Here is a 26,941-nt window from a genome sequence, read left to right on the forward strand (position 1 = left end):
GCAGCTACATGAATACAAAGAATTGTGGTGTATTTGTCCTCAGGAAAAAAAACCCATCTGCTGGAAGATAAAGGTTACAAAACACTGCCTGGTGATAAGACCCCAAGTCACCCATTGTATAATTCTGGAGGTAAAATCAATCAGTGCTACTGAATGAAGCTGATACAAAAGCAGCTTGGATCACAAACTGCTGACCAGCACAGAGCATACAGAAACTGATCTTTTAACAGACTGAGGGAATAATAAATGCACTGCAAGAATGACTTTAATGGTCATTATGCATTCAGGAGCCTTAGGTTCACATATAACTCACTTTAATTTGAAAGCGACAGATGGAATACATGTGATTTAAAGAAAAAGAAAAAAACACAAGTGAAGATATTCCTGTATAACCTCAGAGATCCAGAGCTCTCTTCCCACCTACTCCGGCTCTTTATTCCTGGCTTCATGAATGACAGCACTATTAAATGAGTGCATCACTGAAGCATTAAGGAACCAGCCACACGTCACGGAGATGTCATAATCTGCCCGTCCGGTTGGTCTGTCAGCTAGGGTGCATGCAAGAGAAAGAAACTGTGTGTGTGCACGTGTGAGAGACAAAGAGGGAAACAGCATTTGTGACTAGAGTGTTAAGCAGCAACAGATTGCCAGATGGAGTTTCAGCCAGTCACAATTCATAATCATTTTAATGGCCCAAAACTGAATGAATGGTGAAGAAGTGGAAACAAAAGCATTTGGTAAAGTAAATCCGTTGGGCATCTTTCTTTGCCTTTAGACAACAATTCTGATGGCAAAAGAGCCAAACGGGACAGGCAAAAAAAAAAAAGGAAACAAAAGCAGCAAAGAATGAAGCTAGCTGTGATTCACACATGGAGGGTACAGAATGAGAATGCTGAAAAAGCTTAATGTACTGTGTTCAGAATTAATCGCAATGAGATTAAAATTTATCTCCAACCATTAAAATGATCAATTTATTAAGTTCTCCAGGCTTCCTGCTTCTCAGATTTTAAACTGTTCCAGATGTTTTAGGTGGTAGTGAGCTGTATTTTTGCAGTGTGTGTTAGTACTTTTTGTGCAACCTTTGCAGCAGACGGCAAAATCTGGAAAGAGCCAACTCACTATCTGCTTCTCGTTTAGATTTCCCGAGCTGTAGGTGGTGGCAAGGGTGGAAGAGCAAGCCTCGCTGTACCAGGGGACATTGCCGTTCTGTGTGGAGCTGCTGATGGACAGCGTGTAGATGCTGTTGGTGTAGCCGTCACAATTGCAGCTGTCCTTCTCCCGTCCTCCATTACCAGAAGCCCACACAAAGATGGAGCCTAAACCACCGCGTCCCTGGAGAACACACAACATAGATTTAAACAAACAGGAAAATAAAAGACAACCACATGTCCTTTCATCCATGTGTACCAAAGACTAACAGTATCCACAGAAGAACAAAATCTCATTCAATCTTTAATAGGAAGCCCAATTATAGTGGGGCAAGTTCACTTCAGAGCTCGCTTCAAAAAGAGTCCCATTAAAACCCAACGTACAGGCCTGGGTGGTCACTCACTAAATTACAAAGAGCCAAATATCGCATGACAGCAATTCAATATGGAAAGGCAGTATACGACAACAGCTCATTGTAATAAATCATCCAACCTCTCAGCCTTTGAAGTGCAATAATTTTCATCTAAGAGCGGCTTTATTGTATTGAGTGGCACTGTCTCTCCCTCTCTGCATTGATCAATTCCAGCCATGCACCACCCACACCACCATCTGACAGTGCTGTCACTGTGGCAATTATCTTAGTAGTCAGTGTCAGCGGTTCCAATCAAGCTTTATGGCACATGCTTTGAATCCTACTGCTCCATAACAAGAGTCTGTGTTAGCGGGATGGATGTGTTTATTCATGGCGAGCAGATGTGAGAGGTCGGGGTGTGATCTGTATACTTACTAATCTGTTAACTTGTTCATTTCACATATCTGACACACACCCAGTGTGTCACATGCATTAAAACAAGTCAACAACAGGGCTGATGACATGACGGTATGCATGGTCGCTTAGTATTCAGATCGCGTCGTTAGATGTTGGCAGAAAAGTTTCTGAAATTACTTTTCTACAAACCCTCTACGTGTATGTGCATATAGATAAGCATGTGTTTGGAAGCTTTTGATTATAAATGCTTGTCATTAAGCAATTTAAAGCTCTGCTAACATAATGGAATTTAATTGGAATTCTTAAAAACAACCTTGGGAAGGTGGGAAATAAGCACTGAATTCACACTTAAAGAAAGCACAACCTGATTATCTAAAAAAGATGCAAAGATAAAAGACGAACTCAGAGTTTAATAAGTACCCTTCAACTAGACAAAAAGGGGAGGGTGGGGGGTGAGGCATAAACACACAAACAAACATTTGATTTCTGCCAGTGCTGCCGCTTTTCATTTTCTAGGAGTTTTCTTCCTGGGTGGCTTTCAGAGGACATTCCTTTCTATTCATAATTGTCAGGGTCAAAAAACGCTTTGTTCTTCCCGCTTGTGTCCTCTCATGCTTGAACAGTTCAATTACTGACTGCCGAAAGGAAGCGACACACAGGCAGTAAATAATTTCTGCATCACACAAACACACACCTCTGTAACTCCACGCATAAAAGCTTCTTTGGCGAGTTTGGCCGGTCCATCGACAGTTTTGCCGTCGTCCTCCGGACCCCAACTGGCGCTGTAGACGTCAATGTGCTGGGGATTCAGACTGAGAGACTGTGCCTCCACCATGTCAGTCACCTCACCGTCCAGCATTCGCACACCTGCATGTACGTTCACAAATGCAAATGTCAACTACGTCAAAGACGGCATGGCAAAACAGAAATGAATTTATTACTACTTTTACACCATAATTCTTACGATACTGTAAATCAAAGATGCTAATTCAGTTTCACTGCGTGTCACCTTGGAAAATGAGAATTGCTCCAGGAGCCAGAGAATTTACTGACATGCTTAGGTTAACTGAAAATGTGCGTGTCATTTAGCCTTTACAGATACAGAACCATCTGCATAAGGTACGAAGCTGCATCTGGAAGAGTGAATTTGTATAAAATGAAATGGCTGGTAATGGGCAGGTGCAAGGTTATCGATGATTACACCCTCATGCAATAAAGAGGATGTATGTTTTATCACAAGACGGCTGATCAATATTTCACCAACTCATCTAAACAAGGCATTTTGTAGAGGGTGTAACGCTTAAGCCATCATAAGATCACAACTACATCTGCGGAGTAGAAAAATTATCTCAAAGCTAAAGTGATTTAAAAAAAATAAAAAATAAAAAAAATTGAGAGATTTGGTCGCCCATAAGGAGATTTAGACAGACTTCTTTTCATTACAATCAAATACCAAAAACTAAAGCAGAATTGGGAATCTGTCTCACACACATGCATTATAAATATTTTAGTAGATTTTTTTTAATGACTAGTTTTTAATTTTGTGTCTGTTAACTGTGATGTTTTTGGTGTTTTTATTTTTTGTTGTTGTTTTGAGTTTTTTTTTTTTTTTTTTTTTTTTTAAACCTGTACAGTGTACAGCTTAGTTTGGTTCACCTTGAATCCAACGATAAGCACTCAAACTACCCTGCGGTCATGACAATCAAGAAAAATATATGCAATAAAATGTGTATTTTACATACATATATACATACATATGAATGAATGCAATGCTAAATTAGTGTAGTTTTTCAATACAACTGAACAATGCAAAGTGCTGATGTTGACGGCAATCTTGCAGAAACCTGTTACTGTCGTCTGTAGCTCTTTGCCATAGTGTCGCAGCATGAAATGACAATGTACTCAGCAAGGTGTAGGCACAGAACACTACCGCTGTAGTGTCTAATTTGCATATTTACACATGAGTTTTCGATACAGCGTTCATGTGTATTTGTAAAGCTCCTGCAGTGGTGTGCTGCATGCTGCCGTTAGTTTTATGTCTACCTGCTGTGATTACGGAGCCCATCACGTAAATCAAACACTATCTCTATTGATTTTCCTTGGTGTTTGAGCTGGTTTGTGGGTGAACTACCTCCTGAAGTGTGAAGCAGACTCCTGTGACTAAAAACTCAGATAAAAAGACGAAAGGAAACAATTTTTCTTCTTCTGTGTCTACATGAAATTAGTGCAGCTGTGAGAGCGTAAATTTGATCAAAGTTGCTCTTATTTCAACACCTAACAGTGGCTAATAGCATCCGTTAAACTAAAGCTTCTTTATAAGGCAAATGATAGCAAGAATATGCTGTGCCAGTGACAAAACACATAATGCAGGATGGCTATGTAGAGTAGGTGTTTGTCCAGTCCAATTATTTTTTTCAGACACTCGTCTCGCAATGAAACAAGTGTTCTTCCACAAGAAAAGTGACAGGGGTGGGGGAATCCAAGGCACTTTAATAACAAACTAATTTGCTGCTCCGATTACAGGTCAGGTTACTTCATGTTGTTATATATGGCTATAAGTAACAAAGCAGCTGCTCTTTGAAATTCTCCAAAAGCTCCAAACTGCTACTAGCGTTTCCATGGCAGCATACATTTTTGTGAGAGGAATGTGTAGGTCGACGAGGAGACTCAAGCATTTCCTCTAGCTGTCCAAAATCCTGAATCACAATCTCCCCAAGATAGAGAGGCTAAAAGCCATACTACAGGTTCAATACAGTTCTAGAGCAGATTCCACATTCCAGCCTCTGAATCTTATTAATTATTTGCATTTCTGTCAATAATCTTTTTTAAGTGTTTAAAAAATAAACGAACAAATAAAACAACTGATTGTAATGTCCAAGTGCCACACATTGGAGGAAACAAAAAGCGGCAGTGAATTATTAGCTCATCCGTCTCACCATCCCCCACAGAGAAACAGGTTTAAAAAGAATAAAAATAAAAAATTGGTGAAGACCCATTAGGTGATAATTGTGTGCAGCTTTGATTAAATTCTGGCCAACACTGTTGGAGGAGTTTCAATTCTTGTGAACTGTGAACAAACCGACACCTCTATGTGCCATATGCTGACCAGCCTGAAGGAACGATGAGCTCATCCTGCAGCGGCTGTGGCCCAAGAGCCTTAATGTTGGTGGTTCAATCCCATCCTGCTCTAGTATGCATGTCAAAGTATCTTAGAACATGATACTGAACCCCAGATGCATCTATCAAAGTGTAATTGTCTGAGTCTATTTACCATAAACCCAAAGAAGTGAAACATTTCAGAGAAGATTTAAAGAGTTTGAGGTGGTGACCCTCCTAATGTTGTCAAAGCTACTGTATCAGCTTCTACTTTTGTCAGAACTGGGACTTTTCTAATTAATTGTGAGGATTATTTGTTTCTTTACCCCAGTTAATCTTAAGAATGCTGAAGTCAGTCAATCAATCTAATTTAAAAACAACCATAAAAGTACCTCACAGGAGAGGATTCTGGCTAAACAATGGGCTTCAGTTCTGCAGGTGATAAGATGGCAGGTGATCTTGTGCAGGGAAAAAAAAAAAAAGAAAAGAAAAGACGACAAAAACAAAAACAAAAAAAACCCAACAACTTTGCACTGCTGCACCGCTACCTACCAGCTTATGCTACTGGAATAATGACAGCATGAACAATAAATGGGTTTCCCTCGCTTGTTTCTGATGTTTGACGAACACATTTCCTTCCATTTCTTTAGAGCTATTGAAGAATCTGCACAATCTGGACTCATGTTACTGTGTTGTAATATGTCAGGCAAATTTTTGGCAAATGTCTGTACCCTGTAATAAGAAAATAAAGTGTTATTCTTTGTGAAAAGTGGATGAATACTTTAAGTTTTTTTTTTCCCTTTAGTCATTTGTGAATGGTGGTTTTGGTTGGACTTTACTGATCGAAAAGAGCCTTAAGTGTAGATAAAGAACACAGTAGTCAAACTTTATAACAGCTGGAAGTAGGCAGAAGGATATTGAGATAAGCAGAGACATAGTGAGCTAGAGCGTGTACTTAGATTAAAAAAAAAAAAAGCTCCTACAGCATGTGCAGTCCTTAAAAAAGGACTAAACATCATTAGGTTGCATCCTGGAGTCATCAGACCACCACAACACTGACAAAACAATATGTTTTCTGCACTAAAACAAGCATTAAGCCATTATCCTCATCATCATCATCATCATCATAAGATAAGATAAGATAAGATAACTCTTTATTGTCATTGCACAGTCATACATAGTACAGTAGTACAATGAAATTGGAAAAAACTGTCCTACGTCGGCACTACATATAACACAACACGACACGATATGACACATCACAACGTAACAAACAACACAACACAGTATATTAACTTAGTATAAAAAAGAAGAATAAGTGTATGTGTATTGCACACTGTTATTATTGCACATTAATTATTATTGCACCTTGTTATAAATATAAATATTATTGTTATCGTTTTAAACATTGTTACCTCCCCCTAAAAAGTCCAGGGAGGTATCCAGTCAGGTCAGCTATTTACATTGATCAGGGCTATTGCCCTGTTGTAAAAGCTGTCCTTGAGTCTATTTGTTCGGGACCTCAGCAGCCTGAACCTCCTGCCAGACGGCAGCAGCTTAAACACCTTAAACATCATCATCAACACAGCACACATGTAGTGGCAATAGCTCCACAGCAACTTCTTTTCAAACCGCCCATTTGATGTGGCTGGAATTTTAGCATGTGAGAAAAAAAATGTAATTACACTTTCTTTTTTTTTTTAAAGATGAAATAATTGATATTCAAGATGTACAAATCGAATCTGATATTTGTTATAATGTCAAAAAGCTACTGAAGTTTCTTTTGAAGGATGGGAAGAGAAACGATAAAACTGCTCTCTCCCTCTAGGCAGAAGCAAAACAACCCATCGGGGTGCAAAATCCTTTTTAGAACAAACAAATTAATATTTCAAAATATTTTGCCACGCTCTCCACTTTTGTATATTCTCATAAATGAGCAGGCTCTGACTGCTGCTCCGCATCTTCATCATTTAAAGATAAAACTAACAGTGGTACACAGCACACTCCGACCCCTAAGGCCAAACACCCGCATATGATTGTTCATCTGTGAGGAGTTGCACCTTGACACTTTAACTGCTAGCTCACTGAAACCGTTTATTAACAAGGAAACCCATTAGGAGTGCAAAATAAGCATTTAAGAAAAAAAAAAAAAACACAAGAGAACAAGATGATCACGGGCATTAGCACCGAGACTAGGGTTTTCATTATTAGGAAACTCGTTAATAGGTTAATTAAACGATCAAACAAACATCTAAAATGGTTTAAAATAATAAAAATATGACTTTTTAAGTGATGGAAATATTTATCTTGTGATAAAAGTGAGAAAAGAATCTTTGAGAAGCTGCAACCAGGAAATTGTTTTGTTTTATTTCATAAAAAGAAATAAGAGAAATACTTTAAGAAAATTGTTTTCTATCAACCGATTTGTTTTGGGTCAATCTGCCACATAAATTTTGCATTAGTAGTTTGCCTTGTTGATGAAAATGGAAAATATATCTGTAAAACAAAGAACAACGAGGCAAACCAGAAACAACGAAGTACAAATATGCATTTGGGATTTATTTCATTGGACTTGCTTTCTTAAATTAAAAAAGACAACGAGTGAAGATGAAAGCCAGCAACAGCCTGCATGTGCACAGTGATGGACACAGACACGAGGTGATGGCATTTCTTTGGCTAGAGTGACACAGTCAATTTGTGGTTGCATCACTTGAAAACAGCAGGAGCTGAAATTACAGCAGGGTGCCAACGAGACCCTGCCAAACGTGTAGAACAGCAATCTGACTTCTGGCTGTCTGGGACTTGGCTTAAAAAACAGAAGACAAAAAACCTAAAGCAGGATTTGCTTTTGACCAACTAAAGATTGCAGATTCACATTTATGCTGAATTAGTTAAAACCTTGAGGAGTCCCTTCATTTCTTCTGAGACACCATCAGCACAACAAGGTGCCTGTAAATATTCAGAGTTTGCAATTTATTGCGCTGATGTCTGTCAGCAAAATTACACCACAAAAAGCTTAATTTCAAGCATCTATGTGGAGAGCTGGACTAAGGGGCCAATACAAATCTTACAAATGTAAGGCAGGGCACTGACCTTGGCTAAGGACTGTCACAAAATGTTAAAGAGATAATTTAACTAATAATTTTATGGGTTTGGGGATTGAACAGTTTGCCTGAAGAGAACACCTGAAGTATAAAAGCCATTTTTATTTATGTGTAGCGTGTATACAAACTGTTATGGCTAATGGAGATTCAATAAAAGCTATATGATTGTGTCATTTCAGTGCATTTCAGCACTGCTACTCCATGCAAAACCATTACACTTACAACACACTGGCAATCCACATAACAACTGTGGTGATGTTCAAAGAGATTCAGTGGCATGCTGTGCCTGGGAAATGGGCTGAAAATAACACAGGCACAGCAGAACAAGTATTTCACCTCATTCTGGCAGTCAGAGGAAAAAAAAGGAAGAAAAAAATAAGACCTGAGATGAAACTGAGTTTTGCCTCTGTGAGATTGAATCAATCATCCACACCATACCTCCGATCTTTGCGTTGTAAGCCACACCAACGCCACAGATCCCATTGCTGGCAACTGCCGCCACTTCTCCTGCGCATCGGGTCCCATGCCTTAAAAGAAAGAATGAGAACGTCAGACAAACTGCTTATCTTAATGTTACTTGCCTAATGACAGCATTTTGCTGTATATATAAACACACACACGGCAGGTTGTGCACTTGTCTAACAAAAAGTTACTTGTGAAATACTCAACTTCATCTTTCATTGTGGTTAAGCTGCAGACTGAGACAAAACACACCCACACTCTTTGGCCTTGATTGTTTAAACAATCTGAATTCAACCATTAAAGAAAAAAATGTTTATGACTGAAAACCACTGTGCATTACCATGTCCTTGTAGAAAAAGTAAACCTTAGGAAGCCTAAAGCCTGAAACGGTCAAGTGAAAGAAAAAAATAAATGGCCATATAACACTAGTGGCAAGAAACTGAGAATCACATCTGCTGTTATCAAAACGCCTATTTCATCAAGTTTGAACTTCTCTAGCAAGATAAGCTGCAAGCAGATACAAAAAGCAGATACAGAAGGGCTTGGGAACATATTCCAGTCAAGTGCATTCCCATCGCCTGCCAGATGGACATGCACTCTTAATGCCCTCTAAACCATGGCGCAATCCCCATTGGATTGCAGCCATTCCTAGACAGGAATGCTGGATTCATCAGGAAACAACAGATACAGTGGACCTTCACTACTGAAGGAACTATCTAGGCCAGCAGGCTTTCATTGAGGCACTCCGGGTAACCTGCCAAACCACAAACCAAATAATCAAAACACCCTATCAGCAGTGAACAGCCTTCCCTGATAAAATGGGCTGCATCTGATGTAAGAACATGGTCTGAGGGTAGACTAGGGCTGTTTGATATAACGATATATATTGGATGACGATATAAAAACGACTATGGTTTCATTTTACGCTATCATTTGTTTCGTGGTGTCGCAAAATAAACTGTTTACAGCAATATTTTTTCATCGTTTTGATGGTCACTGTAGTGGCTATATTAATTTCTTAAAGTTCTCTCTTCCTCATATTTAATATAACCACACTACAGACAGACAAGCGCCTGTTTCTATGGGTTGTCGTTAGCAACAACGACGGTAACACCGTCGCATGTCCGCTTGTTTATTTTCCACATAAACCTTTCACAATAAAGCTCACGTTCCTGTTGAGAATTTTCAAAATAAACTGAATCACGTGAAAAAGTGTGCAGAGTATTGACGGATGAGAAGCAAAAAAAAGAGTCGTCAAGTGCTAAAAAAGAAGCCTTAGACTCAAACGTTAGAACAGGCTTTCCCCGCAGCACGCCGTGTAATAAATACTCAAAGAAAACGGTGGCCGTTACAACCTAGGTCTAAAAAAAAAAAAAGTATAGTTTCATGCATCAATTAAAACACTGGACTCCAGGTACATGACGCGCAGCTGGAAACACTTCACCTACCCGAGATTCACAGAATTTACAGAAAATATTAAATTTTTTGTGATTTATATCGTTATCAGGACGATATCTGTTTTATATCGGGATACGAGATTTTGGTCATATCGCACAGCCCTAGGGTAGACGGCTACTCAAGTCATAAGTAGTTCTAAATGAGCATTAAATAGATAAGAGGGCAAAGGTTAATGTTAATGCAAGAGGCAACAAAAGTGCCACGTCTCTTAAAGGCCTCTGTTACCACTGAGCTGGTAGCAGAGGCCCAGTTGGATAATAAAAAACATCTTTACAGACACCAAGTTAAACACTCACACACGCATGCACACGTCATCTGGATTTTCCAGTGAACTTTATCACAGCAATCCCAGCAGTGTGTGTTTGTTGACTTTGGAGTCTTAGATCCTACAGCATCCGTGTTTTTGATGAGAAAACTGATGATAAAGAACAGCTCAGGTGTCCGCGATGGGATCCCAGGCATGCACAGGCCTATCCCTCCTGAAGTGTTCCTCTAATACATGCATTAAAGTCAATTACATGCTAGGCTGTTCATGGGATACAAATGATTCACAGAGAGAGCCCTGGGCTTCTGAACCTGATTATACAAGAATGACTTGCGTAATCAGGGTTTTGGGAATCATTTTCCTGTAAGAAATGAAATGGATACACAAAGATATCTCTTTGCTCCTCCTACTCGTTGCTAAGGTCAGTAGAAAAGGGGGGAGAGAAAGAGAGAAGGGTGCATCTTTGGGCCAAATTGGGCAAAGAAGCTTACTCCCTTACTCAAATGAAATTTTACTACCGTATCAGCTTTTTAGGTTGTGAGGGCAACACATCCACAAAACCTCCTCTCTCTGCAGAGACAGTACAGTGTTCTAAAACTGGTGCAGCGCCCGTTCACATTGTCCCTGTTTAGAGGGGGACCAGTGCACTTTGCAGCACAACTGAGTTATTGCAGTCATTTATCATGGGGGGGAAATGGGATATGTCAGCAAATACACAGCTGATTTGAGTTTTCAACATTTACCTGCAATGATCCAACAGCATTAGTCTTTGACTGCGATCCAGAAATGACATTATTTAGATTGATTTTATATGCACAGGCTTTAATACTTGCCCTGCATGTGTGCTGCTATAGTAAACAACAAGCAGCCAGAGTGTTTATAAGAAGTACAGCGTGCAAAAACTCACACATAAATACTGTGTGAGTTTTGAAAGGAGGACAGCTCATACGTGTCTCTCACTGCATGCAAGCTCAAACACAAGTGAAGCGAGCTTTAGCTGCAGAGCTTGTGCCTATCGAGCGGACCACAATAGTTAATCGGTCCCAAACTCCACTTTCACTAGCTGCTTGCCGTTAAATAACCACTGTGGTGATAAAACAGATGGTGGGACAGCTGATAGTTACTAAAGATAGCATTCCTCAACATCTTCACATCAGGTGGTAATAAGTTTGTCTCAATGACTGTTCGCAGTTTAGACTGAGCCCTATTCAATGAGCTGTTGTGATCACGCTGCTAACACTCCCTATCGACAGTGGCCTACTGAGGATGTCGTGATCAAAAGTTTTTCTTGTGAAAGAATAACAGAAATCAACTTTTAGCCCAAAATAAGACTTCACTTCCTTGGGTGTGAAGCAGATTGGATGAATGGTGGTGAGGAGAGGGGAAAAAAGGAAAAAAGGAATAAGAGGGAAGCCTTTATAATAATATCAAATAGAACCCCGGTGAAAGATTTTAATAGTTTATTGCCCAAAATCTCCAAATGCAGATTGATTCCATATCTAATTAGAAACTATGACTCTGAGTTCATCTGTCAACAGCATAATCATTCACAAAGATTAGCCTCGGAGAGCTTCCAGTCCTAATAATGAGAGCGAGACGTGATTGAAGGAATGAATGCTGGCTCACTGACTGTCCTCATTTCTACCGTTTCGAGTTCCTGAGAAGACATCACATTAAAGCAAACCTGGACTGAACCTCGTGCTCAGGGTTCCGGCAGGAGGCTAAAGAGCTGACAGCACAGTGCTGGAAATCTTCACATGAAGTACTCCAGAGAAACCACTCAGACATTGTCAGCAGGAACAAAGAGCTGACTGACAAGACTGTTCAATCAGTTGTTAACAAGTCCCAGAGATTAATTATCACGGCTGTAATATCGTCCTGATAAATTCCCTGACACTGAAAGGCTCTCAGATAATATGAAACAGTCTTCTAAACTCTCAGTTGCACACACTTCTTAAACTGATCATGCTACATTTACACAGGACAAAACTTGTTTGCCTTGTTTCTGTGTCCTTCCTCCGAAATACATTTCCCATTCTGATGTAGTTTGGCAAGTGCGTCAGAAAGCCCTTATTATATGGAATACAGTACAAAGAAAACAGAAATAAAAGCACCGTTATCCATCATCATGTGGACAATTAAATCTGATTTCTGTATACATTAATGTCATTAAATGCCTCCCACTTTACCAACTTTACTTTTTGACTGGTGGGTTTATAGCTATGCTGCTTAAATTAGCAATTACAATCATTAGCAGTTACAGTATGAAAACATTCTCCTAAATAAATAAATAAATAAATAAATAAAGACCTTTAATTATCATTCTCTGCTGAGCTGCCATAAAATCTCCCTTTTCCTGGAAAAGGAAAAAAAAAAAAAAAAAAAAAAAAAAAACTCCATAGAAACGCTGAAACACCTTTTGTATGTGATACACTGTTCAATAACTGGATTCTTTGTTTCTAACAAAAAAATGATGGTGAACAAAGAGCAGTTTCAACAAAGCTCTGTTCCGATTACAGCAGGAACAAGCCCTATGGCAGACTCGAGGCACAAGGACTGACTTGGGTTACAGCAACTACAGCTGGCTGCAGGCCCAAGGCCAACACACAATCAGTATTCAGACCCACAGCTGGCAGAACAATCAGCTTTGTCTAAAACCTAAACTGCTTCACTCAGACATGATATTGTCATCCTCAAACTCGAGGAATACTCGCTGGCTGGTCTCTGAACAACCACCTTCTCTGTTCATTCTTTAGTCTATTGATGGTTTACCAGTTAACAAACAATCAGACCCACAGGTCAAAGTGTCTGCTTATGTTTGCAGAGGAAAGTGAAGTAAGGAATGTGAGGTAAATTGTCCTGAGAGATCAACGTAAGGTCTGGAAAAGTATTCACAAGGTTACTGTTAGCAGGCGTTTTATCCATTGCTGTGCAGTGAATTCTTTTGAGGTCACATGTTTAGTCAGTCCTGTGTACGGATACAGATGGGCTATTAACAAAGCATTCATATCAACTTGTGTCATACATGAAGCACACTTTCACCCAACAAAAAGCCTAAATTCAGTTTAGTTAAGCTTGAGTCATAAACAGTAAGATAGTAGCAGCAAGATTTGTGGTGGAGATTCTGTGAAAGGCTCGTAGCTGCCGAGAATTTAAGGATCTCTCAGCTGGTTGGTCACACTCTACTGAAAACCAATGTGTCAGTTAGTTATTGGCTTTTGCTCTCAGTCACTCTTCCCGTGGCTACTGTACATGTCTGCTCCAGTTTGTAGCAGCTACCTAAGGCAAGGCAGTGCTGTTGCAGTGCTTTTTATTCAAAAACACACCAGTCTGGGATCGAGTGCCAACTGGACACCCTGTGTCCCCTATCACAATTTTCTTCCATATGAATTATATATAAAGTTCAAGGAAATTCCCTGCTGCATGTTTATTAAGTTAATGAATAATTCTGCTAAATTACTGAGATTCCAACTATTGAGCAAAATAATCATGACTATGGTTTTTGTGCTACAGCAGCACTAAAAGCTCACAGGCTCAAATTTATTTATTTTTTTAAGTATCCCTGTAGACTGTCAGTTTAACATTAATCAAGAAATGCAGATTTGGAAACCGTTCTGATAGAACTGAGAGAAACCTTGGAAAAAGAAACCTCTAGATCACATGGTGTTTTAGATAAACATGACGGTGAATGGTCCTTATTGCTGCTTGTATGCTGCGAGAGAAAGACTGCCTTATGTAGGTGAACAGAGTTGAGCTTTCTGCAGGGAACAGACACTTACAGTTTAACACAACGTTACGCAGTTTCATGCCTGCCCACAGGCTGTTTCCACATGCATCTGCACCAACCTCACAGTAGAGCAAGGATAACAGGCAAACACACATCGTGCAGACACAGACACACACAGACACACTCAATTGTTCCAGCAATAAGACAGACACAGGGAGCTGGGTGGCAGGAGATAAGGGCCGAGGTGAGCGAGGGTTGGAAAGAGGTGCAACCAAAAATGAAGTAAACATCAATAGTAAGTGTCTTAGCTGGGCTCTGGGCCACTACGAGCAGCTAGAAGAGCTTAAGCGTGCCTTGGCATAGATTTTGGATATATGGAGCCGCACCAGAGGGATGTTTTTCCACATTCTTTCACAAGAAAATCTTGATGTCGCTGTTAAAAACACTTAACTGAGCTAAATCAGAAAGCATGGCACATACTGTTTGCATTGTCTCACCGTTCCAAGCGTTTGCTGATAACTGTTTGTGTTTCTGCTTTAAATTATGGTGAACTATGTTTCATTTGAAAGCAATTAACTACTACAATCAGCCCCAAACCCCTGTATGTTCGACAAAGCCTTTAAGGTGCTGATTCAGCATTAGCATAGTTTCAATATGTTTGGGCCATGCTGCCACTCTGATTGTATCCCTCTGGCCTCCATACTGATGGTGCCTGCTCCAGGGCCCTGTTGCGTTTTCATCCATGCCCAAGTATAATCTTCTCACCAGTAATCATGGTGAGCCTCAAGTTAAAAAAGCCTCTCAGGCCAGTGGCCCACAAGCAGCAGATTACAGCAAATCAGAAATTAAACCCAGAAAGAAGGCAGGCACTGAGAATGAAGAGAAGCAAGCAGAGACCCTCCAGAGCTAAGAGCTTTGCTGTTTCATTAATGCTGATGAACTTAATTCAATCAATTCTCTGCAAGACGTCACTGTGATGGTAAACAACTCCTAATGCCATCTGCAGATGCCACTGCAAGAAAGTAGTTTTCTTCGCACACTACCTTAATCCTCCTGCAGATTTATCTGGGCTAAAGAAACGCTCGACTTTTAAAGGCCAAATCAATTCAGAGACTTATGTTGTGGATATGACAGGAGTAAGGTTTACTTTAGAAGGCAGCGGCACATTTTCGGAAATATCAAATATCATAAATACCAAAAAGCGAGAGAGAGGGGAAAAATAAAGAAGCTGTTTAATAAAACAAAACCTACAGCCTTTTACATTTAATTGTATCTGCCCTCAGAATTTATGCCTCCAGGCTTAGCAGAGGATGGGAAACAGCTGCAGACTTATCTAGATTTCAGTTGTGAGCTATTACACAGGGAGGTGGACAAATTAATAAACAAGTTCAGTTTTATCTTGACAAAGAAGAACAAGAGGGTGGTTTCAGGGAAGGCCAAGAGTAAATTAAGTTCTTATCCGAGTAGAGTTTTACCTGTTGTCATTAAGCTGTGTGTATCGAGGCTGGGGATCTGGATCACCATCGTTCACATCGTAGCTGGCATCCGGGTCCTTAGAAAGGACAGATTGTTTACTGACATTTTTATGAACTTAAAAAGCATGTAAGTGTTAGAAACGTTACTACAGAAAAATAAAAGCACGGCACCACTGCAGAATTAATTTGAAAATCCTTAGAATAGCCCTCTATTGTAATTGTACAAGTAGAATGGAAAAAAAAACAAAACCTTAGCAGGTGCTACTCAGGAAGTGCTACTCACATAGTTCTGCATCAGGTCAGGATGGTTCTTCTCGATTCCATCATCCAAGATTGACACCACCACACCTTTGCCTGTGTAGCCCAACTGCCATGCAACTTTAGCATTCAAGTCATGGCGGTTGCTGTTGTACTGAGGGGCAGAGAGCAATGAAATACACAGAATTTAGCCATGAGAAAAATATCAGTGGGATGACAATCAGTTTTAACCAGATGTGAAAAGGACACCTTTAATAAAAACAAATTAATAAAATAAGAGCAATTTAACATGTTTAGGTGAAGGCTGAGCTTTTTGCAAAGTTGTTTTTTTTTTTTAAACCATGTTTTATTAATACCTGGTAAGCCAGAGATATAGTGAAGTGGAAAATAGCAATGATCATTCAGTATGCTTTTTGATGGGCTTTCAACATTCAGCCTGACCTTTGGTCAAAAGCCACGTCTTGCTTTCAACTACTTCAAAGCCCTTTTTATTTTCAAAGTGCATCATTAAAATATAATGTGTCTGGTGTAGCGTTTACTGTATTTTCCTCTTAAATTTCAAGCCCTTGTGAGTGCAGTATACCAGACAGAATTATTTTTATTCCTCAAGCTTGTACTGCCATTGACACCTTTAAACCATCGACAGGAAAATAAATTAAAACATAAACGCTGCGATCTGCAATGCTGATTCAGACTGGAAAGGTCTTTTGTGGCTGACACACTTGCTGAATAATAAATCTGAGAGGCATGTCCAAGGTTTCACTTTGGATATTGTTCACCAAATCTTTCCCATCTCTCTTAATCTTAGAATATTTCGAGCAAATGTAGAGCTGAGCATGAGATCTGCCCATGATTTATCAATTGTACAAAAATGAGTCTAATCGGACTTTTTTCCCTCCTTGATAAATATAAGCATTATTAAATATTCATTGTAACAGCAGATGCTGGAAACCCTGCCAACAGACCCACGCACACCCTCCTGTGGTCAGTCTGGTTCAGTTTTAATGAGAATCAGACTTATTTAGTGCATTGAGAGAAGAGCAGCACATTACTGATGCTCACGACCTCTTTGGACAATTGAGTATCACCAATATTATTCAAATCCACCCAATGCATTTTGCATAATGACAACCATTTACTTATTTTCTTCATTTTATTTCTGCAAGGCTGAAACAGACAGAAGTATAATCCTCTTCTGTGCTCTCCAGTGGATTAGCTGGACAAAAGGAATGATTAGAATCATTAGCTGCAGCCCTCGAAAGACACTAAAAGCACTCCCCCAACTTTCACATAAAACATATCTACATGTATCACAGACAGGTTTTTACTAAACAGTTCAACTCTTAAATGCTGTGAACTTGGCACATTTACTTATCAAAGTGCCACTAAATGTTCAAGCACAGTGGAGAACAGAGTGCGTTAAAGCGAAGACATTTTGAACAAGTGGTGAAACAAGCGTGCTTTGCATCACCATGAATAATCTTCTGCCTCAAGCAACCTCACAGTAATTGCAGGAAGAGTAAGGCTGAACAGAAAATCTCCAGAGTTGTTACTGCTGCTTTTAACAGGCCAGTGTATCAGTGGCATTCTTCAAGTCGAATGTGAAAATCAATCGACTGAAAACAAGCGCACTTCGAGATGAATCACCCCTCTCTCACTCCGCTTTTTGCTCCTTGTTGCTGTGCCGTTTATGGACCAAAGTAAACCATCAATTTTAAGAAACATGCCATTCAGAGCTGAGGGGAGCTCGGTGTGCGAAAGTATGCTATTGTTAAAGCTGAGTCCTTTAGGTAAAGTCACACTAGAGTGTCTTGTTCTACAAACAAGCCAGACAAACAGCACCCTCCCCGAAAACACACACAAAAAGTATATTGGATTCATACAGGTTTATTTTCAGACCCTGAGGAAATATCACAGCTCTAAATGTAATTACCTATATTGACTTTAGACAGATAAAAAGCTCTACTAGGTTGCAGCACAGAATTCTTATTTATTTATTATTTTTCAAAGACAGACAGAAAAAGAAAAGGAAAAAACCCATGGCCTCTTGTTTATACTTACCAGATACCACTGGTCTCTGAACTTGGGATCTAAAGGCTCTTCAAAAACATCCCTCTTTTTCCTCTGTTTTACCACCTGTTGCTCTGCCCAGGTCACCTAAACAGAGAAAGGACACATTAGGAGTTTAACAATGGTGATTCTTGAAAAATAAAATAAAAAACATTTTAACCACACTCAGAAAACAGTACAAGAAATTTAAATGAACTGGCCACGAGTGTCACCATGTCACATAAATTAATAGAGAGTCCTCAGCAGGACAACAGCAGACATGGTGAGATTAGAGGCACAGGAGCACTATGGACTCCTCACTAATGAGACTCACTGAATTCCAGAGCAGCTCAGGACTAATTAAAAATTTCTGTCTCACTTTGCTTGTGGGTGCACCTAGACAAGTATGCAAACCAACAACAGACAAACGGAGGCAGATTTTGAGCCAACGCCAAACAGAACAGTAACCAAGTCTGCACTGGGTTTTCAAAACATGGGAGCTCTATCAGGAATTGTTGACAGAAGCAGAATACAGTGAATATAAGCCTGCCTTTTTACACCCTCTGCAGAATTGTTCTTGCTGTACTGCAAAACGGCTGGTTACACGGGAACAGGAGAGGGGGAAAAATGTGTCAGAGGAGGAAGACAGAGAAGTGCCTGCTGCAAGGACGAGCACCTGATTTGAAGGACGACTAAATCGCAGCACACCCCTCTCCCCGCCTCTACAGATCACTAGAGACACAAGGCTGAGAGAAGCAAGAAGTAAATGAAGGTCACTTCAACAGCTACACTGAAGCAATGCCAGTTCAAAAAGTGACAAAAGGGAGGTATTTCACTTAAGGTATGTACGTGAGGTCAATCTATTCAAGCGGAAATGTTAACATCCAGATTCATCCGGGGTCAACGGGGGTGAAGTGTTACTGTGGCAGTTTACACCAGACTGAAAATAAGCACGCATATTTATTACAAAAAAAAAAAAAAAGTGTTACCATACACAGAAAAATAAATGTCTACGCTTACTTCCTTTCCATTTTCAATTCTCTTGAAGTGAGATCAAGGTGGTGCAACATCTCAGACTAAAAGGTTACCATGATTCTCTCTCTCCAAGACTGTTATTTATATCTTAACAGCAAATGTCATGTTCTACACAGAGACAACATAATAAAGTATATTAAATATTGCTTCTCAGCACTGAATCAAATTCTATCAAATCTAAAAAAAAAGAAGCCAATCAAACGAACCATTCATTTTGCAAGACTCACACAGCAGGTTATGTCCAGGGCAGCTGTGGCTCAGGGGGTCGAGGGGATTGTCTGCAAACTGGAGGGTTGGTAGTTCTGAATGTTAAAGTATCCTCAGGCAAGATACTGAACCTTGAGTTGCCCAGATGCATCCAAAGAACTTAGACATAGAAAAAAACCCAAAACAAAACAAACAAACTGTACTTTTTAGTGGCCCCCATTTGGCCACCCCTATGTAAAAATTCAGGAGCCATCCCTGCCTGTATCATGTGTGCTATTTGCTAACACTTGATGCTGATCTCTCCTCAATCCAAGCTATGTAGAGTTAGCAGCTTTGTAAAGTCCACCTGACAACCATCTCTTCTCTCTCTCACAACAAAGAGCCAACATTTAGTTTTGCCCTGAGAGAGAAGAAGTACTAGAAGTTGCCTATTGATATGAGCTATTGGCTAATGCTTGTAATTTGACTTAGTAGCAGTTAGTAGATATTTGGTTTTATACCGTTTTTGACCTTAGGTTAGAGAACTGTCTTGCTTTTGTTTTTTGTGTTAGTCTAGTGTTGGGTTGGTTTGAAGCCTTAAAAAAAAAAAAAATAATAATAATAATAGATGTCTAGAAGCAAATAAACTGCTCATCTCTAGGCAGGAGATTTAACAAGTACCCTAATTACTCCAAAAAGGGCAGATAACAGTACAGTTTAGAGAAATAAAGCCAGCTGATGATATGCAATGTCTCTCAGTCACTCTAATATTGGCTTCCTAAGGAAAAGGGCACAACTGACAAAAAAGGATGTCTACAGTGAGTTGTACATCGTGACCAATTTGTAATTTTCAGTCATAAAAAAAAAATTTAAAAAAAAATGACATTTTCTCCTGCGTCATCACGTGGTTCTATGTGACTTTCCCTTCTTCGTTTTCTGCAATGTTTTTATCACACCTTAATCTTGGTTTCACACCTATGCAGGGTCGGTGGTTGTTGTGCAACATTTCCACAATGATTCTCTTCAAACAGATCAAGATTCTTGGAAGACAGAAAATGTTTGCAAAGTCTGATGCAACACAGGAAATTCTAAAATTTGCAACAGAGGATTTTCACTATAAACATGGTGTGTGGAGTGTATACTACTAGATCTAATCTCATCAATTAATGCAAGTCATAGTTCAAGTGTATGCCTTTGGTGCCCTTGAAAGCTATTCACATACACAAAACCATGCAAAAGCAATATCTGGCATGCCAGAGAAGGCATGCCACCTTTATCACACTCTATACATTAAAACCAATATAAAATTAATGATCCTTTTAGGGTCTTTTTCATCTTTGCATGACTAAAAGAAAACACTATGTTTGATACAAACAGCAGCCACTGCAGTTTAGAAATCAGTACTTGTCCCATTAGCTGTTAAGTTTGGTTAAAACACAGGGTTAATCTTTCCTATGTTAGTCATAATAGATGACTGCCAAGTCATACACACTCGACTTCCAGCAAACATGCAGAATAGCTTCCCTGCAGTCGTTACAGTTCCTGCTCCTTTCAGCTTCAGGCATCTCAGTGACACCAGTTATTTCCAGCTAATTTGTGCAGTCAGTCATCTTAATGTCACACACAGTTCTTGGAAATGTCCATCAAACTGAACAAAGACATAATTTTCCACTAATTAATGTATTAGAGAGGAGTACTTTAGTTCTAGTCACAAGGAACTGACAGCAGAGATTAGTGGCCCAGGCGTGTCCATAAACTATGCACGCAATGAGGATGCAGAGTTTTAGAAATGCATCTCCCCGCTGACACCTTACATTATTTACCAATCATTTTTAATAGCGTGTCTTTTCTATAAATTGAGCATCTCCATACTTAAGTAAACAGTGAACAGAAATGGTGTAAGTTATATACTTTTTCAAAACCAAACTTGAACAGATTCCTACTTTTTCCTGGAGTGTAGCAAGCATTTCCACTTTCTACCTTTTAAAAAGAGTCTTTTGAAAACCTTCAATAGTCTGTGACAGAACACAAAGTATCTATGAAGTTGTCAAATGGGCACTTTTATTAAAAGCAGGCTTTGAAAATTAAAAACTGTCTATCTCATACGCCCAGACCGGCCAACGCACAACTAATGTTTACAAACAGACTGCCTTGGCTCATGTTTAGGTGGAGAGTCCTATCTCTGCAACACATAGGCTCCCCACCCTTCCCATCTTACCCAACCACTGCTTTGCCCTTCATTATACAAACACAGCATCCTCCCACAGGGACCAAGTTGGAGCCTCAAATGAGGAATCATTCCTGTAAAGGAATACAGTAGAGTGCCATTCGTATCACACCTCAGTCACAATGTCATTTATGTTTACAGAGCTGTTATTATTCTTGACATAAAAAGCCTCAACCAGCCAAACCTATTACAGCAAATCCAGCTTACAGTGCTCTGTGTATGCGCGCATCTTCTTTTTCTTCATTTCATTATTTTGTTGAATAGAAGTAAACTTCCCAAACAAACCAAAAGGAAAAGCACAGACGGCATAAAACGGGAAAGCTGAAGTCGTGGAGGTAGTAGATAGACCCAAGCTTTAAATCTTGAACAGACCCTATTAACAGTGCTCTCAGCTCCGTCGTCATTCTATGAGATCTGGCATAGGTCCAGGTGCTTTTGTAAGTAATTAGATGCTCTTCAAAGAGAGTTTACTGAGCCTTTTGTTCAGGCTTCATCTCAATCAGTTTAAAAGCTGCAGAGGGCCTTGCTAAGATTTAAAATTCCTTTTATTTGAAGCATTTCTGCAATATTTTATGGAAAAACACTTGGGCTGATGCAAATGCAAGTCTGACCTGCCGGTTTTCAAGCTCTAATCAAACTATTCATTACAGGAAAGTTTAAAATGTGTAGCAATACTAATACGTTTGCAAGTTAATGATAATTGTGCAAAGCTCTACTGATAAAATAAACTCATGAATACTAATCTGACCATCGTGAACTAGACTGGAGGACATGAAACTGTAAGGCTCCACTTTCTCTGAGTTGCTGTGGGGGAAAAAAGGATTCAAAAACAGGAAATGGAACACCAGCGTTAAAGGAAATCCCAAAGAGGGAGGTGGACCACTTCTAACATGTACGCAAACAAACCCAGCAGAAGTTGTTCTACTCCCAGTGTGCACCTGTACTGCAGAGATGCAGTGTGTGGCCAGAGATACTTCAAGGCAGATTTCATTTCATTTCTTCCGAGGCAGGAGTAGTTTTGATGCACATAATGATTCTGCAGATGCACCTGTCGAGATTACGGTAGCGGGCATTAAATTTCGAGGTTTACAGAATAGACAGGACACAATTTAAATGCAAATACATTTATATCGTTTCCAGAGACTTGTAAAAAAAAGCTCCTCTTTGCTTTCATACAACTTACGAGGACAGGAACAGTGTTGAGAAGCTGGAGCCAGATTATAAAAGTAGTATTATTCACAGTTATGTATCATGTTTTTTTAGTCAGTTTTTTTCAGTGAAACCCAGTGCACACAGATCACTGTGATCCAGTGTCAGGGAGAAAAAACAAACAAACAAACAAAAACCCATCAGCGTTTAAATGAATAGAATAAAATATATGCAAGTATAATATTATATTCTATATAATATTATAGTTTTTTTCCTTTTCTGCATAATTTAGAATCCACTGCAATCAGCTGGAAGTTATGATTCAACTCTTGATTCCTGCATGTGATTCGGTCTGAAAGTCACCCTAAACTCTCCTGTCACAAAAACAGAAGGTCATTTCCAGCTCCTTCAAAGATTACACAACAACGGGGCAAAAAAATTAACATAAAATACTATAGGAAACCCACTGAGCTGAGCTTAGAGCTGTAATAATTGCTTAATTAATGGATCAAAGGATTATCTCAGGAGGTAAAATGGGTCGCTCATTAATTACAGGGTTGGTGGTTCAGTTCCGGCTCCCTTTTTATGCACCCCTCAGGCCAGACACTGAAACTGGCTTCGGATGGTCACCCCAGCATGTCGCACAATAACCTGCTGCTTTAGCTACATGTGAAGTTGAGGCATGTCATATATCTATAATCCAAATTGATTGGTACACTAGTTGATGTTTGCATTTATGCTTATGGGGTCAGTAATTTAGCAACTTTAGTAGTTAGCAGATACAGACAAAAAGAAAGTTTACTACAAAGCTGCCATGTTTGACAAGTTTTTGTATTTATTTATTTTTTTTATATTGATTTGGTTTTAAGTAGAGATGGCACGATACCACTTTTTAATGTCCGATACCGATATCATAAATTTGGATATCTGCAGATATCGATATGAATCCGATATAGCGCATTTAGCAATCAATAAAACAGTTTTTTATAAATATCTTGCTGCATTTTGTATAAGTTCATACTCGAGTTTTAAAAAAAAAAACAAGAGATTGAAGCTATTCTGTTATACCTGTATGCAAAAAATACACTCTACCCAAAACATTTTATAGTTCAGCAACACTGATCAATCTAATAAATTTAAACCTACACCGTCCTCCCTATTCTGGTATTTTAAAGAGTACTTAGTGGAAATATTAAGCAACCTAACTAATAGGGTTGCCAACTCCCAGCAAAAATATTAGGGAACCACCCCCGCCCTTAATGGATGTATCCATCCATCCATTCGCTTCCGCTTATCCTTTTCAGGGTCGCTGGAGCCTATCCCAGCTGTCATAGGGCGAGAGGCGGGGTACACCCTGGACAGGTCGCCAGTTTGTCGCAGGGCTAACAATGGATGTAATCAACTTTAATTTAATGCAAGTGTAAAACAAATGCACAGAAATCAATTATTTTTCTACAATATTTAAATAGATTCAACATCTCAGGAAAAAGTACTATAGCTTACTAGGGTGTATATTAGACTTATTAGTTACTATATACAATAATGGATTTCTATACATTTAATCAGTTGGCCACTTTTGTTGTAAGATTCAGATAATTATTTATTTATTAAGTTTTTAAATGACATAAAGAAAAATATTTATTTGTGCCCCCCTTTCTCTGTTAATGCCCAAACTGGCCCCCGACAAAACTTTGCTAGACCCGCCCCTGCACAGTTACCAGCCGTCAGCTATGTAGAAAAGGATCCTGCTGTTATTTGTCTCTCAGAAACAGTTCATAACTTCCCTTCAACTCATTCATGTCACCTAAAAGGTAAACCTGTTTCTCCATCACCTGTTCAGCTCTGATGATTCAGTAAGGACATCTCCTGGTTTCATCTTCATGTTTCCCTCTCATATCCAAACCGATGTCATGACCAGCAGCTTTTACAGCTGTGGCTCCAGCAAACATCAGCTGATACTAGAAAGTAATATTAAATACATTCTAACAGCTTATCAAGCTTAAACGTGCTGCTGTTGTTTATACGCTGTTCTACTCTTTCTGGTGCAAAATGGGTGATAAACGTCTCTTGTTTGTGATAAACAAACAAGAGACGGGACTTGCGGCAGAAGAGCCGATCAGCTGATCATTGATCAGTTTCATGTTTGAAGTAATAACAGGAGAGGAAGGAGGAGTGAATGAGAGAAGTAGATGCAACTGCACAGCAAAGACAGAATAACTCCAGCTTTGTGTCTTAATTCTAGCTGAAGTACGGGACAAATCGCTTCCTTTTCACCTCAATATGGAACTCCAATGGCCAGTCTAGCTGTGGCTCAATATATCAGTTGTTAAGCTTAACGTGGAAATACTATGCAAACATTCAGGGATGAACTTACACACTTGCTTTACTTCTCTGGGACCGTTTTCGCCAAGATGAATTGCCGCGGTTAGGAAGCATGTAGCGAGGCTCCAAATGCTCCAACAGACCGCCAACAGCCGCTCTATCACGTGACACTTACTGCTCCGATGCACCGATCTGGGATAGCCAAGTAACGTGTTTTGTGAGGTGATTTTGTGATACTTCGGATCAGATTACATTTTTTATTTCTCTCCGATATCCGATCCAGTAATTTAGGTCAGTATCGGACTGATACGTAATATCGGATTGGTCCATCTCTAGTTTTAAGTGTCTATTTTCAAAATGAACGATTTTCTTTTATTTAGAAGCATTAAAAACAATCCTTCAAACATTCTCTTTCTCACTTGCTTTCCCACAGCCATGAATGCTAATTTCACACCCTTCCCTTTGTCCCTTCCAGTGGGGGGTAGGACACTGACTCATTTTCACACTAACCTCAAACTCCTACAAAAAAAGCAAGAAAACACAGACATGTGAATTTACAAATTACATCAGTTAAGGAGGAGGAAGAATCAGGTCGATAGAGAAGTGCATGTTCACCTTCCAAGCCCTTGAGTAAATGAGGGAGGAAAAAAAAAAAGGGGGGGGGGGGGAGGAGAGGAAATTGTTTGGACTGACAAACCAGAACCAGAATAAAGATCTTACATTTTTTTTAAGTTAGATTATTATTACAATGCCAAACAATAAAAACAGAATGACTTTAATATTGAACATATGGTAATAAAATGCAAGAAAATCTGCCTGCACAACATAATGGGGTTGTCATCCGTTTTATCAACCTAATTGTTCAATATGTTAAACACGTTTCTTCCCCATTATCCCAGCCCATGTACACTGAACAGCTACTTTATTTGGTACACAGTGGTTTGCCTACGGAACTGCTTTAATTCTTCATAGCATCGTTTCAACAAGGTTGCTGGAAACGTTTCTGAGGTTAGACAAAATCAATGTGCAAAACCAACCGAAATTGACACCAAAGCACAGTTTGTTCACGCCAGCAGATGTGATTCTCTTTCGGTTGTGTGGGAAAATCCCAGCCTTTCTGAAATAGTCAGACTGGCCTGACTGACACCAACAATGATCCAAAAGTCACTTAAATGAATTTTCTCCCTCATTATGACGCTCAGTTTAACCTTTGTCTTGATCGTACCGACATGACTAAATGCACCGAGTTGTTGCCATTGGACTTTCTGATTAGGTATTTGTATGAACAAGCAGTTGAAGAGATGTACCTAACAAAATGGTTGGTGAGCCCACACAAGGCACTAATCTTATTAAAAAACAAACAAACAAAAGCACCAGTGCCATTATTTAGGTTTGTGTATGGAAATAAAACTAGTGTAATATTTGTGTTTGTCTTAAAAGCATTTGTTTATCTGTTTATGTTCTTATGAACTTAGCAAGAGTTTGTTCCCCCATTTCTGACATTTTAGATGACAACCCACAGCAAATGATTTTAAGAGATGGCTTTATATTTGAAAATAAATAAATAAATAAATTTTTAAAAAAAACTACATCCAGAGTAGGATTTATAAGCTTTAAAAGGAGCCCAGAGAGTGCGGTTTACTAGGTCAAACACAATTCTAAAGCCCGATTCACTACAAAGTTCTTCCAAAATGCCAAAAAATAAACCCCAACACTGCAAAAATCCATCACACAAAGAGCGCTCTAGCATAAAGCAGCAGTTTCAACACTTCACACCTAGTCAGTCACCATTACATTAGAAACCAACAGACTTCCTTTGCATGCATGACTTTAGCACCAAAAACAAATGTCTTACCTTGGGATCGTTTAGTAGACGGACGTGCGTCCCCCTGTGATCCGACAGTGATCTCTTCACCACTGTGCGATGCCGAAAGTGATAATAATCGCCAAATACCTGCAGAGATGAGGAGATATGATCCATTATCACATCAGAGCCATTTAAGTCTCTCTGTAGTCTGATAACAGCTCTTCATATGATAATAGGTTCAATAAAGTATGAAATCACTGTAGTCTCTATCCTTTCATATTCTCGACCAATAAATCAATATTTTCAGGAAGATCACAACTGTGTGTACAGAGCCAGTGCAAAGTCAGGCAACACGCAGCTGGCAGTTAATTTATAAAATACACAGGTATTGGTATGACCTTCA

The 26,941-nt window shown here is 39.3% G+C and overlaps 2 protein-coding genes across 5 annotated transcripts in view; one reads left to right on the forward strand and one right to left on the reverse strand.

The window, feature by feature from the left end:
* gfod2 (glucose-fructose oxidoreductase domain containing 2) overlaps positions 1-26,941 on the forward strand; it is a 317,249-nt gene that overhangs the window by 67,813 nt on the left and 222,495 nt on the right. The gene's annotated exons all lie outside the window — the stretch shown is intronic.
* furina (furin (paired basic amino acid cleaving enzyme) a) overlaps positions 1-26,941 on the reverse strand; it is an 85,000-nt gene that overhangs the window by 14,803 nt on the left and 43,256 nt on the right. For all 4 annotated transcript variants that reach the window (XM_082536291.1, XM_082536293.1, XM_082536292.1 and 1 more), the window contains exons 3-9: positions 26,587-26,685; positions 17,825-17,920; positions 15,789-15,917; positions 15,506-15,582; positions 8,557-8,645; positions 2,613-2,785; positions 1,120-1,332 (exon numbers count right to left, since the gene is read on the reverse strand). In XM_082536291.1, coding sequence (XP_082392417.1) covers positions 1,120-1,332; positions 2,613-2,785; positions 8,557-8,645; positions 15,506-15,582; positions 15,789-15,917; positions 17,825-17,920; positions 26,587-26,685 — 876 coding nt within the window. The remainder of the gene's footprint in view (positions 1-1,119; positions 1,333-2,612; positions 2,786-8,556; positions 8,646-15,505; positions 15,583-15,788; positions 15,918-17,824; positions 17,921-26,586; positions 26,686-26,941) is intronic.

This window comes from Aulonocara stuartgranti (genome assembly GCF_965226115.1).
Source record: "Aulonocara stuartgranti genome assembly, chromosome: 1".
Taxonomy (NCBI): Eukaryota; Metazoa; Chordata; class Actinopteri; order Cichliformes; family Cichlidae; genus Aulonocara; species Aulonocara stuartgranti.